Source organism: Rhamphochromis longiceps, linkage group LG14, assembly GCF_057381845.1.
Source record: "Rhamphochromis longiceps isolate RC_006_pf linkage group LG14, R_longiceps_female_GT1.1, whole genome shotgun sequence".
Classification (NCBI taxonomy): Eukaryota; Metazoa; Chordata; class Actinopteri; order Cichliformes; family Cichlidae; genus Rhamphochromis; species Rhamphochromis longiceps.
Window position 1 is genome coordinate 36,876,147 of NC_140570.1, and position 15,494 is coordinate 36,891,640.

The 15,494-nt window shown below is 43.9% G+C and overlaps 1 protein-coding gene across 2 annotated transcripts; it reads right to left on the reverse strand.

Moving 5' to 3' along the window:
• Positions 1–1,083: 1,083 nt before the first annotated feature.
• Positions 1,084–15,457, reverse strand: zc3h4 (zinc finger CCCH-type containing 4). 2 transcript variants are annotated; one of them, XM_085380947.1, is made up of 14 exons: positions 15,181–15,457; positions 10,363–10,654; positions 10,166–10,270; positions 9,855–10,059; positions 9,335–9,486; positions 9,157–9,250; positions 8,600–8,730; positions 8,380–8,493; positions 7,668–7,779; positions 7,045–7,154; positions 6,373–6,851; positions 5,600–5,919; positions 5,250–5,498; positions 1,084–5,019 (listed from the first exon to the last, which is right to left on the reverse strand). In XM_085380947.1, the coding sequence occupies exons 1-14, from the start codon at positions 15,258–15,260 to the stop codon at positions 3,320–3,322; spliced, it is 4,143 nt and encodes a 1,380-aa protein (XP_085237073.1). In that variant the 5' UTR covers positions 15,261–15,457; the 3' UTR covers positions 1,084–3,319. The 2 variants fall into 2 exon arrangements, with proteins under 2 accessions (XP_085237073.1, XP_085237072.1); XM_085380946.1 differs by having other exon boundaries at positions 5,600–5,922.
• Positions 15,458–15,494: the final 37 nt, after the last annotated feature.

The following is a 15,494-nucleotide window of genomic DNA, read 5'->3' on the forward strand; positions in this document are numbered from 1 at the left end:
AACAGCGTGCTGGCAGTTGGCTTGAGGTGTTTGTGCTGATGTTCTGGGTTCTTTAGTTGATGCTGTGCATCATTGTCAAACATCTCCACTTTGGTCTGCCGTGCTCCTGAAGTCTTTTGGTTTGTTCAGATACAACTTTGCAAACGTGAGCTGGAAACACGTCCAAACAAGCCCCACTTGTTCATTCTTTTTCTAATTTTGTCGTCATGAGCCAGCCGAGGCCTGAACATCACCGTGGGGTGAATTTGCTGAGACATTTGCCGACTCCATGTTTGTCCAACGCCTTACAAAAAGTAGTGTACAACTGATAATCACTGCCCTGTAGTTTCTGTTAAATAATTTTGTAATGTCATACTTTGTTTCTACCTAATCTTTAGACAATACTAATATTTTCCAATTTCTAAAACCTTAGAATTTAAAGTTGAATTTATGATGTTGTAGATTTGGTGTTTTACGTTACTTCGTTTGGCCAAGGAAGACATACGAGATTTAATGTCTGAGACTTCCTAATTAAATAAAGGTAATAATCATTTTAATTAGCTATTGGATAACCTCGTATAACATTGTGTTGTGCTGTGCTGAAGGTCACAGGCGGGTACAACACGTAGAACCAAACTGGCAGAGGAGAACATGTGCGCTCGCGTGTGTGATAGGAAACCTTTGAGGTTCGGGATGAATAGTTTGCCTTCCTGGAGCCAGCGCTGCAGGATGGGAGGGTAGCAGGAAGTGAGTCAGTAGTGGATCGTACTTAACCAGGAAACAGCCTGTGTGCTGCTGAGGTACTGATCCAAATCCACAGGGGCCGAGCCAAGAACTGCACGGTTCAGGTCTAAATATATAAAAGAACAAGATAAAAAAAAATGACAGCCTGCTTGTGAAAAATACATCTGAAAAGCAGGCCAAAGGGCGTTTTTAGATAATCTGATTTGACTGGAGACACAGACAGACAGCTCAGCGCTCACAACCTTCATCCGGCTGAACAATCGTGACTTCAATGAATTACTTAGAGACTTTGACAGAAAACAAAAATGCGTCAAATGAATCATCCGAGGTACTGACAACACAGGAAATACTTGAAACTGGTTGATCATGTATTAATTTTATTTAAATACTTACAACCTCACCTACAGTGTACAGTTAGAAAACTCCAGTCCTCCAAAGACGGGAACTGGATACTGGTCAAATTTACATAGTGAGGAAAAAAAAGGAACCAAACAAAAAGAAATCCATAAAGGAAAAAACAAACAACTTTCACACTTGCTATAGCTGACACTCAGCCTCCTGACAGGCTTTTAAATGGACTGGCAGGGAGGACGACATAATAGTGAGTTTTTCTTATCTGAATCTTCATACACAAAACCAGACGTGAACGTCGTTCCTCTCCTCACACTGCTGCAGCGCGCCGACGCCCCACTGAGGTGAGTGGTAATCTCTGACATACAAAATGATTCAGCTCAAAATTTACAAGTGAGGAAGTATATTTACTCAAGTATAAAAAAATAAATTAAAACGTTTATACACAAGATGGACGAACACGATCCTGAGAGCTGTTGTACAATCTTCACTTTCTGGAGGTCAAAAACATCTGAACCCGCCACAACTGACCGCTCACGTACAGATTCGCCAACGAGACTGGCAATGAAACCGCTCCCCCCTTACAACAAACAGGAACAACCGCTTTCCCTCACCCTGATTCAGACGCTGGATTCACTTCTAATTCACACAGTTCATGGCGTTTATGGCAGACGTTCTGGAGAGAAGACTTGCACTCTCATCTAAGCTGCGAGTCCAAACCGTGAACATTTCCACAATTACACGTCCACTTTTTCAAACATTTTTTTTAGTTTGTTTCATTTATTTTGGTTGGCATGGTTCAGATGAAAAGCAGGAGGGGGCACAGATGAGTGCGACACGTACAAGTCGTCTGAATTTTAGGTCCAAATGTAGTTTATGATTGTCATGGTGCCACCAGCCAAGCATTTCAATTGAGAATGCAAGGCAGAAAACTTCTCTATTCAGAACAGCTAATAAAACAAAACAAAGAAACTAAACGCTGAGATGTAGATGACTTTTAATTCAGTGGTCCAAATTCAAATGTAATTAGGAGGAAATACATGGAAATAACTTTGACAAAACCAGTTTTGGCAGCAGAGATAAAAGGACATGATTCAATGGATAACTAACCGCTAACTAAATGTGCCATTGGAGAGCGAAGTGACAGAGTCAGTCATCAGTCTGAGCAGCTAAACCTGTTTCCTGCTTTTTCCTAACGCCCCCTTAAGCTTTATGGAAACTAGAGCTTAAGTGCTCTCCATATTCACAAACCGATAAAAATAAATGTTCAAGTGAAAGTCTGTTTCTCCTCACAGCAACAAGACTGGAGTAAAGGCAAAATCTGTGAGAATTAGGGGCTTCAACGGTTGTGTAGTGATTAAAGAGCCTGTCACCTGTAAGAGCTAAACACCTGAAATGGAGCTGTACATGAACAGCCTGAAGGGTTACAGCCACTCAAAATATAAATACAAGCCTCAGAGACACAAGCTGACAGTGCAAAGGAGTAGAAAAATACTTAAAAAAGCATTTAAGTAGAATAAAGACCATTTCAGTCATTTCTGCAGAAAAAAAGTAACGTGGAAAGAAAAAAAAATGCTTTAGTTTGATGTGACGCCAAAGACAGAGGACAGTGGATGAAAGCAAAGGCAGTGATGTGGAGGGCATTTAGTTTTTGACAGGTGTAAAGTAAGTTGCCTCAGTGCTCTTCATTCTGTTTAAAGAAACACCAAAAATAAACAATATATTGTTGGGAAAATCAGATATAAAAAAAGCTTTTAATTTGTTACAAAGAGCACAGCCATCTGTAACTAACCAGAAAATATGCATATATACACGAGCACATCAGCTTTAAGAAGAGAAGAAATATGAAACAGAAGGATGTGAGAAACTTAAATAAAAGGAGATTTAAACACATGTGATGCCTAAAGTTTCATTCCATATAAATGTGTGTCTGTTGTCAGGATAATCATTTTCATTAAGCACTGAGATGAGAGAATACATCTATTTATACATCAATAAGTCTGTTTAAAATAGAGATTTCACTTTAAACTTTAAACGGTACCCGAGAGTCTTTTATAGAATCTGAAACACTGTGTTTGGGTGTGTCTGTGTGTAATATGTCTGCTGCCAATCTTATCAAAACTCGTCTTACAGGCAGTTGCCGCAGTGCACGTTTCTCTTTGCACTGACATTTTCAGTGTCCAAAAACCTGAAACAACCCACACCCAGCTGCCACATCTGGGGCGTCAGGGTCCCAGGATCAGTGTCACTGGCAGAAGGGAGAGGCTGTGGGGTCAAAGCCTTTGAAAACTTCCTTCAGGGAGCCGTTGTCCTGCTCTGCGGCCGCCTGATCAGACTGTGCAGGGCTGTTTCCCCCAAAGGGGCTGCTTGTCCCGCCAGGCTTACTAGCCTGCTTCACAACACCAAATAAAGAGGATACTGGTAGGTTATGGACCCCTGCAGGCGCCTGGTCTGCAGCAGATCCAGGAGCACCCTGACCTCCAGCTGCAGCCACCCCAGCTGCAGCAGGCCCGCCCTGAGCTGTGGAGTTAGGTGAGGGCGCAGGTTTGGGCCGGGGCCTGTTATAGCTGTTGTATCTATCCGTGCCTTGCTCTGTACTTTTCTCTGGCTCAGGTTGGTCCAATGCAGACTTCCGAACAAAGAGGGGCTCCTTGGATTTAGGTTTACTCGTTGTGGGGTCACTGAGTTTGGACTCAGTTTGGCTGGCTGAGTTAGGAGAGTTGTTAGCGCCACTGCTGGTACCAGGGCTGCCTGGTTTGTTAGTCCGAGGGTCATACAGACTAATGCTGCTCAGCACACTGGCACCCCCTGGTGTCCCGGCCCCTACACTGCGCCCTGCCCCAACTGAGGAGAGCAACCGTGGGTCATAGGGAGCGATGGCAGGTGGAGAAGAACTAGATGTTGGTGCAGGAGATGTGGACGGAGGGGGCACAGGTTCTGATGGCTGCTTCAGTGCCGACTTCGGTGGCTGGAGACGGGGATCAGAGGGGACTTTGCGGGCAACACGGGGGTCAACAGGCTTTTCTATAGAAGCTGCAGGCATGGACTGAGGTTGACCCATAACTGGCATAGTGGTAGGGGGTGTGGGTAAATGAGGAGGAGAAGGAGTCTGGGACGTGCTGGAGTTAACATTCTTCAGGATGCGAGACAGAAATTCAAATTCTGGGAGGGTAGAAGCTGAGGAGGAGGGAGCAGGGGCGTCTAAGGAAGGAGGAGGCTGTACGGAAGGAGGTTGCGAGTGAGTGAGTGGCGTGTGTAACTGCTGCTGCTGACCGCGGGACAGACGTGAGTCAAGGGTGGACACGGGAGGGATGCCCGGGGGTAGAGGAAGCAGGTCCTGCTTGGGAATAGGGAGCGGAAGCAGATCTTCAGGAGACCAGGTGATCGTTTTAGCGAATGCTGGCATGTGAAGAACAATATCCTTCTTGATGTGGCTGAACTGCTGCAACTGGGAACGTGGGTCTTTCAGAGCCATACCCATGAGCGGATCCAGAGGAATCGGCACGGGCTTGTCCCGTAGAACCCGCTCAGTCTCCTCCTCATCCACTGCCGGGGTCGTGAGCGGAGGGGGCTTATAGACCAGGGGAGGTTCAGGCTTAGCAGCTGGAGGCGAATGGGAGGCAGATCCTGCTGAGGCAGCAGCAGCTAGCCTAGCTAGCCTGGGGTCTGCAGGTGGTCCAGATGACGATGGAGCGAGTGTGGAGTGGGTGGGGTCAGAGATTTGAGCTGACTCAGCAGCACGTGCCAAGCGTGGATCCCGAGCTAAGCGGGGGTCTGCTGGGCGAGCCGGAGGGTGGGAAGGAGAGGCTTTCACAAGGCGTGGGTCGCTCGGATGCACGTCAGATTTTTGAGGAGCCTGGGTCTGCTGACGGAGGGTCTTCAGGATGGAAGTCACGCTCCCACCGCCATCCTCATCCTCGCTAGAATACCAGTTCCCTGAGTCACCTAGGAAAAGAGGGATTTGACATTTTGGTCAACTCTAAGCAATCACTGAAAGGGTCACCTCCGTCTCATTTCTGTTACACACAAAATGGTTTTAAGTCTTAAGTCTTTGGTTTTACAGGTTTCTCCTGTTCTTAGACAGTCATACGGAAAGAGGAATACTTGCAAAGGATGCTACATCTCACTATGCCACAGGAATCATTTATACACAGATGCAGGTGCTGTTCCTCTACCTTCAGTGTCTCTGCTTTTTTCTGCTCCTCCCTCAGCCATCCTGCGAGCTCTTTCCTCTTCCTCTTGCTGCTTCTGTTGGATCCTCATGAAGAGGACGCGCTGAGCAGGTGGCAGAAAGTCAGGCACAGAAATCCCCCCCTGATTGGCTGTGGCTCCATTAGCAGGGCCTTCCTGGTTGCCTGACTGATTTCCAAATGTTCCTGTGCCTCCTCTCTCGTCCATACCGGAAAAACCCTGGTAACTGTCACCTGATAGGGAACAGACAACATTCTCATAAGTTTAAGAGCCACTATTGTTTGAAGTAAGCTGCTCCAACTCTATTTTGGTATTTAGTATAAAATGATCTCACCTTCTTGAACCACACCCTCCATCTTCATACCCTCTTGCTGATTGTAGAAGTTATTGTAGAAGTTTCCTCCTCCCTGAGGAGGACCTGGAGGCATAGCACCTCCATGTGGAGGGCCCTCTCCTGGTGGAAATCCTCCCATCATTGGTGGTCCACCGGGTCCCATGTTGGGAGGGCCCTGGTTCATTCCAAGGTTGGGGCCCATGTTCTGCATGTCAGGGGGCATCATACCTGGAGGGGCAGGGAATCTGGGAGGAGGGGCACCAGGGGGCCCTTGAGGTCCAGGTGTTGGGGTCTGACCCTGGTTGGTACTGGGGCCCTGGCTTCTAATACAAAAGCGGGAGTGTGATTTAGAATTCGGATAGTGACTCTCAAAGCAAACATTTTTTTTTAATTATTTAGAGTTAATTAAAAAAATGTAGATACTAGTTCCTGTTACACATTATTCTCTGCTAGTTGTGCATTTCCTAGAAGTCTGACAAAACCAATAACCAAACACTAAAATAATTATTGCACTGAAAATCCTTTGTCTACTCAACACTCAGGGCCCGCGGGTTTTGGGAGGAACCTTTGAGCTGTTGTGAATCTAAGCAGATGCTTCTCAGCCTTAACGCAATTTCACAGATGTTCAGAAAACGTTTTCAGTTCTCAGAGTAAAAACCTCAGACAGTATTCCTACATTCCAAAAACTGAGAACTTGGATCTTCTTACAGACAAAGTCAGGATGCGGATTATACAAATACTCACTTTAATTCTTTGCATTTCTGATCTCTTACCTAACTGCGAGTTTCTGGGCCAGCTGTCCTGTGGGCTGAACTTTAATCTCAAACAACGAGGGGATCTTCTTCCCCATGCCTCCTCCTCCTCCTCCTCCACCAGCAGGAGGTGGGGGACCCATGTGGGGAGGAGGAGGAAGGCCAGGGGGATTCGGCGGGCCACCTTGGAAGGGACTTCCATCAGGACCGTGGACAGGTGGACCGACGCAGGGACCAGGGACAGGAACAGGCCCTGGTCCTGGGGGACCTTTGACAGCCATGGGCACCTGATTAGGTCCAGGAAGACCCCCAAAGTCACCAGCTGGAGGCCCAGCAAAATCCACACCACCTGTGTTGGTTTCAACAGGAACGGGCCGGGGAGGGGTTGGAAGGAGGCCGACTCCAGGAGGGGGCTTAGGAAGCGGGTTAATTCCTTGCTTCTTCAGCTCCTCCACCTCTTTTTCGTCCTCAGCTCCAGCTTCTGCATCCTCTGCCAGCATCTACAAAACCAAGAAAAATACTCTGCTGGGTGAATCTTAAAGAAACACAACTGAAGGCAAACAAAAACAACAGTCTGTCAACTTAAACTGGCAGACTGTGCGAGTGACAAAAATCTAACTTATATACACTTAATATTGTGAGAGTTTACAGAAGATAAACGAGGTGACTGTCTTCGAGGTCGGAGGTTCCTACCTTGTTAAGCAGCTCCCGAGTATCATCATTGAGTTCCTCGTGGGAGAACATACACTCGTCACCATTGACACACTTCCCTGTGGTGTGGAACAGCTTACAGGGGAATTCACGTAGCACAGGAGTCAAGGAGGAACACTCGTGTCACATTATCAGCTGTGTCAACATCAGACAAAGTGGGTACGACGACTGATACAGCACTGCATCATATTTAACCTCACTCACATACAACAATACATCATTTACCCTGATTATTGGATAAAACAATTTGCTAGTTCATCTTTGCTTCATAGTGTTAATGGTTGTTAAAACTAATATGAAAACTAAATGGTCATTTTAACGATTGGAGCTTTTAAAAAACAAACCCTGAAACAAAACACTGGTGCACATATCGAGCAAAGGGTCAACTTTGGCCTGGTGGCCCGAATAAACAGGTGTAAACCCTGGATTGATTTCACTTATGCAACTTCATACTGGTAAATATTGCCAGCTTGACTCTTAACTTGACTTACTAGTCAGAGATTCAAGTTTAATTTGATTGGAAAAACTGGTTCTGATCCACAACTCCAGACTGCCTTATCTATACTGATAAATAGGCTCTCCATGTGGTCAACAGCAAAGGATATCATGCATGTAAGGACAGTGGTCAGCTCGGGCACAGAATCCAGTGATGTAGAACTTGCACAACTCCTTCTTCTTTGGCAGCTCAATGTCATGGCTGAAGTTACAGTGGTCGCCCTGTTGTATGGGAAAAAAGTGTGTGTTATGGATGTCAGGGCTGAGACAGCAGCCAACAGATAATTTGTAGACCAAAATAAACAACACAGAAGACATTTCCTCTGCATTATCTTGCAGCTGTGGTTATTACATGCTGCTATAAGAGTTTATATTAGTATAAAGCCTTTTAAAATATTTGCATTAAGCTATAGATTCCTGGCACCAAACGTTGAAATTTCCACTGGAAACAGTTATATTTTTATCCAGGTAGGAGGTAGCTAGTGTGCTAAACAGTATAGTTGAGTGTAAATTTTTTTCTAAAACATCTTTATAAAACTCTAAAATACTATTTTAAAAATGTGTTTGCGTTTGAGGTATGAAATCATGAAAAACTGTTAGAAAGTTACTTTCAGCACAGCGGGCAACTCTGCATGTTTGATTTGGCAGAGATGTGCGCCGGATGCCCTTCCTAATGCAACCTCAAAGGAGATGTGCGCATGTCCGATTGGAACTAATGTAATACAAAATTTGTATATGTGCACTTTGAAAAGTGAACTTAACTGTATGTATACAATAAAAGAGCATTAATAATACATATTATTGATATTTGTGCCATCCTACCCAAGTGCATCTCCCCTCGATGTAGTACTTGCAGATGGCCTTTCCTTTCTTGTCCTGGTGCTTTTCATTCTGATTCCTCCTCCCCATTCCCGGTCCATCACCTCCAACACCATCCTGAACCCACCCCACACAACAAGCAAATACAAATTAGCTGTACTGTCCAGTTTGTTACCAGATCAGGGCGCTTAACCTGAGCTCATAATAATTATGAAAGTTTTACCCCGTTGTCCATGTCTCCGTTGTCATCATTCCCCATGTCTCCTCTTCCTCTCCCTCTGTTTCGACCCTTTGCTCCTCTAATCATGCCACGCCCTCCTTTACCTCTGCCTCGCCCGCGGCCCCCTTTACCACCTGGTGGAGAAATCAAGAGACAGTGTGAGTGAACTTTTGGGCAAAAAAAAGGATATATTTCCCCATTAATTTTGCATAAATCCTAGTTTTAGCCATTTTAGCTCCCTTAACCCTCCCTTTAATGCAACTTTCTGCTGATTGGCCTCACAAACTGTGTGCCATAGTATGGACATCTAGCTTCTATGACATCAACAGGATGAAAGATTTTAAAAGGAATACTGAAACTGAGTGTTTAGAACAGTCTGGTACCTCAGTTTTTGGCTCACAGAAACACTTGCACATACACTGATGGCATTATTTGAGTCTTTGTCCATATTTAATACGTGCACACACAATTATCTCAATAACATATGAAAACAAGAAAAAACAAACAACGTAGGTCAAATTTAAATAAAAGGAAACGGAAGGAAGAGACGAAAAACAAACCTCTGCCTCTGTCTTTGGACTTCTTGTACTGGTTGAGCTCTTTCGAGTAGTCATCATAGTCATCATCACCCATGTCGTAGTCATCATCTCCATACTGTAAGGACAAGGATTATTATTGTCATTTAACTGACTCTTTGTGAACTTGGAGCAAAATATAATTCTGAGCTCTAATCCTCACCTCCATTTCATCTCCGTAGCCGTCTCCATCATCATCTCCTCCCATCTTTCCTCCTCCGCCTCGCCCTCCTCTTCCTCTGCCTCCTCCTCTTCCCCTCCTCCCTCCTCTCATTAATCCACGGCCTCTGTGGTTCTTCATACGACCTCTGGCCCCTGCACGAAGACAAAGAGAGAAGTAAGAATAAGCTACAAAAGTGGGATTCCACCTGTCAGCAACTTATCTGAAATTTGTATTGATAAGAGAAGTTGTGTGTATGTATGCAAATATGCTCGAGTGCAAATTCAACTGTGGTGCAGGTAAAATAGTGAACTTTGATAACACAGTGATACATTTTTCTCTTTCCTTGTTTGAAAACATCCCTAGAAAAGACAGCTGGCCTTGTCACAACGTTGGATCTTAGGTTTGATTTTTCCGTGTACAGTCTTGCTATGAAACCGTGTTGACTTGTCAGCTGAGCACATATTCAGCATACAGCAGAATATGTTTAAAAAGTCTATTTTTCAAACTGCCGTGAAATTACCTCGCCCACCACGGCCGCCTCCTCCCTCCTTGGCCTTTCGGTACTGGTTGAGCTCCTTGGTGAAGTCATCGTAGTCGTCATCCCCCATGTCTTCATCTTCCTCTCCCTCAAAGTTGTCATCTTCGTAGTCATCGTAACCTCCGTAACCCTGTTTCTCCATCTTCATGTAACCACCCCTCTTTGCGCCACCGTAGCTCCCACGAGACTAGAGAGAGATAAGACATTGATAAACTGAGAATACTTTCATCATGTTCACATTATATTATGCACATGTAACATGTGTGTTGGGAAAGTTTTCTTTTCAGACTTACAGAACCGTACTGGGGGCTGTACTCTCTATATTTCCTTTTCTCACTGGGACTGTAGTCAGACTCATCACTGTAGTCTGAGTGGTCATCATCCGAGGACGCATGACGCTGAGAGAAAAAGGGACAAATGTTAGAGTTGATATTTTTGGGTTAAGCCAGAAAACGGGTGTTTTCATCTCTGCGTTTACTACAATTCTTACTTTATGTCGTGATTTGCGTTTCTTCTTGGACCTCCTCTTTTCTCTTTCCCGCTCCTTCTTCCGCTTCCTCTTACGACGGTGGGCTCTCTCGTCGTCTGAACCGCTGCTAGCGTGGCGCTCCCTACTTCGCCGAGGCCGCTCCGCCGACCCTTCGTGGCCTCCTTCACCTCCACCCACTTCTTCACCGTCTCCACCTGGACCGACTGCTGACACACCTCCTGCCATTTCTTCCTCCTCCATTTCTCCCCCATCATCTTCCAACTCACCCTCCTCCAGCTCTCCATCTTCTGCCCTGTATATGAAAAGAAAGCCATCTTTAATATTATGGTCACAAAATTTTACAAAGATAAATGCACAATAAAATTATACAAACAAAGAGGAGGAAGCAAGAACGACTTTATACACGCAGCTGGGGGTAAATCGGCGAAAACGAGTACAGAGGCTCGGCGAATTTGAAAATTGAAGATACAGGGATACACGCACAATTCAAGAACGAGTCATCGATCATAATCTGCTGCTAATATCATAGATGGTGCCATTTTTTCCCGATTGAGCCGTTGCGATTTCAGACTTTTCAGAAAATTATCGGTCAAATTAATCTAGATCCTTGTTTACTGTTTGTTGTATTTTTGTATCCTGGGTATGCCGCTGAGAGGAGACCCTGGGATAGATACAGGACATGCTGGAGAGATCATGTCTCTCAACTGGCTCAGGAACCCCTCCGTGTCCCCTTGGAGAGCTGGAGGATCTGGCTGGGGGGGGTCTGGGGGTCTCTGCTTACACTGCTGCCATGTGACTGTGATATGAAACACGAGCTGATGGTTGTATATAATTCTAAAAGAGACTATTAATCTGTAGCACGCACCACTTTCTGCCAGGAAAATTTCTGATGCTGAAGATTTACAAGGTTATACGGTGTATTCTGATGGACAGTCTGTCACACCGTAAGATGGGTAAATGTAAATTTAACTGCAGAATTTGAAATCTATGGCAGGTTGATGTTAAAGTTAATGATTTTGTATTTGTATACACATGCATTCCTGTAAAGACTGCACATAATAAGTACCTGGGATTGCCATAAGAATAAGATGACCTTTCAATCATATAAGCCAGGTGAAGGAAACACTAAAATGTCAAACACAACACTTTATGCATACACTGGGAGGGATATATAATCGCACTCAAGATTAAAAAACAAACTCAAACGCTCCTGCAGTGAGGTTAGACTGCACAGCTGCTTATTGACATATTATCTAGGTCATCCAAACAGAAGGATAGATAAAAACACGCTGAATGGTGAACTAAAATACTGTGTATTCAAGGCGAACTTTCTACATCGTCTACACAGCTTCCAGAAAGCATCAACACCTTTCCTTTGGATTTAATCTCATAACGTGACGAGCACGAACAATTTCAGACTTCAAATTAGGTCATGTGTATATGTAATACTGTGCTTCTATTATTAACACTCACGACAGCAATACTGGTGTGTTTTCACCTTGTGAGCCTCTGTGCGTGTGTTATCATACACAGATAAAATGCAATCATCACTCCTACAGCAGCAGAAGTAACCACAAAGGAAGTCTGCGCAATATGCCAAGTGTTTGTGTTTTTGTCTGTACGCAGACAGATTTTAGCCACCACAGCTGGAACACTGCCAGAGTAAAAAATACCCTATAAGGCCTTTTTTTTCCTCTTTTGAATGTATTTTAACTTCTAATATGAAGGACATCCATCTGGTGTAGAAAAAAAAAATAAACAGACAGTTCCTGCTGTTTGATGTCTGCTGTTACTGAGGACTACCTCAGAGAAGGTTGAGTACTTTAACGTGTTTATGTTTGGCCATCTCTCAAAACAACAACAAGAACTTGCAACAGAGTGTTGCAGTAATGGGTCTTAATCTCAGATTAAATTGCCGAACAAAATATGTATTTATCATAAACTTTTATTTCCCACAGAGCACATTTCCTGCCACAATCTAGAAGCCCGTGGAAACTTCCTACTGGCTTTTAGCTGAGGGAGCCAGATCGATGCCAACTTCTGGGCCGGCCCACAAAAGGAAAAGAAAAACCATGTGGCACTCTGTTACGTCAAAACTGTGCAAGACACACGTCATAAAATGTTGACACAAAAATGTTAGTAACAAAGAAAAGAAAAAATATTAGTACCTCCCTAAAGGCCAACACCCAAAGTAGGCTGACAAGCACTGTGTCCAGCAGTCAGGGAGAGGTCTGAGCTCTGGATGATGTGAACAGGAGTTAACTGATTCACTGAGAAGACTACTGCCATTCAGTATCAGACTCTCAAAGGCAGGTTTTGTCCTCCTCTGAGCCCACAGTGAGCTAAGATGGAGCAGGTGGTGGAAGACAGCTGATCTGCTTTTGAGGCAAAATGTCAACTCCACTGTACGTGTAGTATGCACCACATCCTCAGCTCACCGGCTTTCTCAGGGGAAGCAAATTAATCAGCCTTAATCATCAGAGCCCAATTTCTCCCCTCAAAACAGCAAATATATTATTAAAAAAAGAGAGAATGCCACAAACACGTTAGCTTAAAGAATGAAAACTGTCTACAGCAAAGTCCAACTTCCACCACAAATCCTGGCTGCTGCCAAGATGTAGCCTGCCAAGGGACTGCTTCAAGGAGTACAAAGGTCATCTTTCATTAGTAGCTGTTCCAGATTTGACTGATTTTTAGGTTTTAGAGTGCAAAGATATCCACAGATGACCTAGTAAACTCTCACTTTTATTAAAAATGGGCTCATAAAACCTGGATTCACTGCCAGAAAAAAAAAAATCAGTTATCTGCTAATGGCTCACAAGACACAATCCAGAATAAACTACAAAATCTGTCTTCATATTTGGTACTCGGGACCATGAGCCAGAATTAAACTACACTTATTCTCTCTGGAAATATGTAAAAAGACACGCAGTATCAGATACCAACTAACCCAGTCCAGTCCATTTTTGACATATTATCTAAAACACTTTAATAGACTCTATAAGATGATTTGTCCTAAAAAAGCTATCAGCTTTTAATCAAACACCACAAACTCAGACCCCTACTTTATGACTGGCATGATTGCACAGACCTGTTACAAAGGAGGGCTCCCTTTCATAGCACAGGGATTTGGCTGTATTGTGGAGGCAGGTTGTTGTGAATAGGGGGTGGCTGGGAATCGCTATGGGCACAAGCTGTTGGCCCCCCTGCAATTCTGAAATACCCCCTTACACACACATATCACCTGCTGCTTCCCAATTTAGGGAATAACATAAAACAGCAAACCCCATTCAAGCATACTCTATACTACCAAAACAAGCTTAGCTGTACAGAGCTGTGGAGAGGAAAAACTGTTATTTACTTTGTTATTTGTAAGCTGAGCACAATAAAGTCCAGTCCTGTGCATGATCAGTTCGCCATGTTAGTTACACCAGACAGTTTCCATTTATATCCAAAGTGTAAAATCTCCAAACAAACCTCCTACCAGACAGCTTAGGTTTAGCAGAGCACATGATTATTCCGGATCAAATGGTTTACCATGCATTATGGCACATTATTAGCTCAATATTCGACTCCATAACGTAACTCTATAAGCACAAAGGGCCACATTTAAAATGGGGAATACTTACTGTGACGGGCTTTCTTCACATTTTGCACTCAAAACAACAAAAAAATAAAGCTTCTCGCTAAACTTTCGGGGACACTAAGTGGGAGTTTGTGGGGATTGGAAAGTGGGGGACCAACCGGGTACAGCAAATTTTGCCAACTGGGGACAGTGGAGAAGGGAACTTTTGTGTTTGACTTTAAACACTTTTGGGATGCTTTGCAGACGTTTTACACATTTTGGGGGAGGTGGGGGGGACTTCGGGGGGATGTTGGGGACGAGTCAGTGTGGGCACGACTGTGAATAAAAATGGCATGTTAGTTAAAATACATCCATAACTACAGTAAAACGAAAAAAAATCTAAATTTAACGACAATTAAACTTAAATGTTTGAGGGCGTTCATAAGGGGAGCTAAAGGGTTTTTCTTATTTGAGTTATTTACAATTAATGAGACGATGACAATTTTAAGTGCGTAACGCCAAGGGTGCAATTAAGCGCTACGCTCCGCCAACGGCACAAATGCATTTGAACCGATAATAATCGACGATAGTGATCAAATAACTTAAAGTTGGGCTACTTAAAAAACAGCAGCCATTAGAAATATCGACGACCTTAAAAATCACAGTCAACATAAGTATTAGCCCTTAGCTTAGCCTTTCTCTGTTGTTGCCAACAGCATACGTTAGTAACACCAGCTAACATGCTAACGCTGCTAGCCTGAGTAGGCCTCACCGTTAGCAAAAAAAACCCACCAGTTTAATGTTTGTTTTTTCCTTTTACCGCTGTGATCGCTACTGATACCAAACACACACGATTAATTGAACTAATTAGTTAAGTTTTTTAAGAGAGGGTGATTAGTTAACCAAGGCGCCGTGATCAATCGTCGAATTGTTAAGTATGGTCGCTTAAAGTATGATTTATCAGCCGTTTCAACCTCATCTCTTTTCCTTGAGACAGGCTGGCTCGAGTCGATTGCTCGTTGATTGTGATAAACGTAAATAAAACACAGGGAACAGCGTTATCCCAGAAGTTTTTTTGGCCTCCCAGTTGGCGTTGTCGTATCAACATGGCGTTACCTCTGTACTCGTTTTCCAGAAAAGGCGAATTTAATCCCTCTGACAGAAAAAAAGGAAAAAGAAACCCCGGGCTTTTTGTGTAAAAGCACAGGACAAATAAATAATTTCATTTAAATATGACTGTAGAATTACTCGACCTTTCGTCAGTCAGGAGACTGTTGTGTTCGTGGTTGGTAGTTGGGGAGTTTGGATGGACAGTCATGCTTTCCACAGCCATTTCCTCTAGCTACATTGAGGTGCAAAAAATTACAACTCGACACTGGAAACTACTGGCTTATGCGTCACTTCACACTAGGATCTAATTGTTTTGATTTTAGGAAGAGTTTCAGTTCATAGTAGGCAATTCTCCACTACAGTTGTAAGAGAAATATTGAGTCCTGACGTTCTCCGTCCTACTGTAGCGATGTGAAATGACGACTGATGAACCTAAAATGGCCGACCGTCTTCTCCA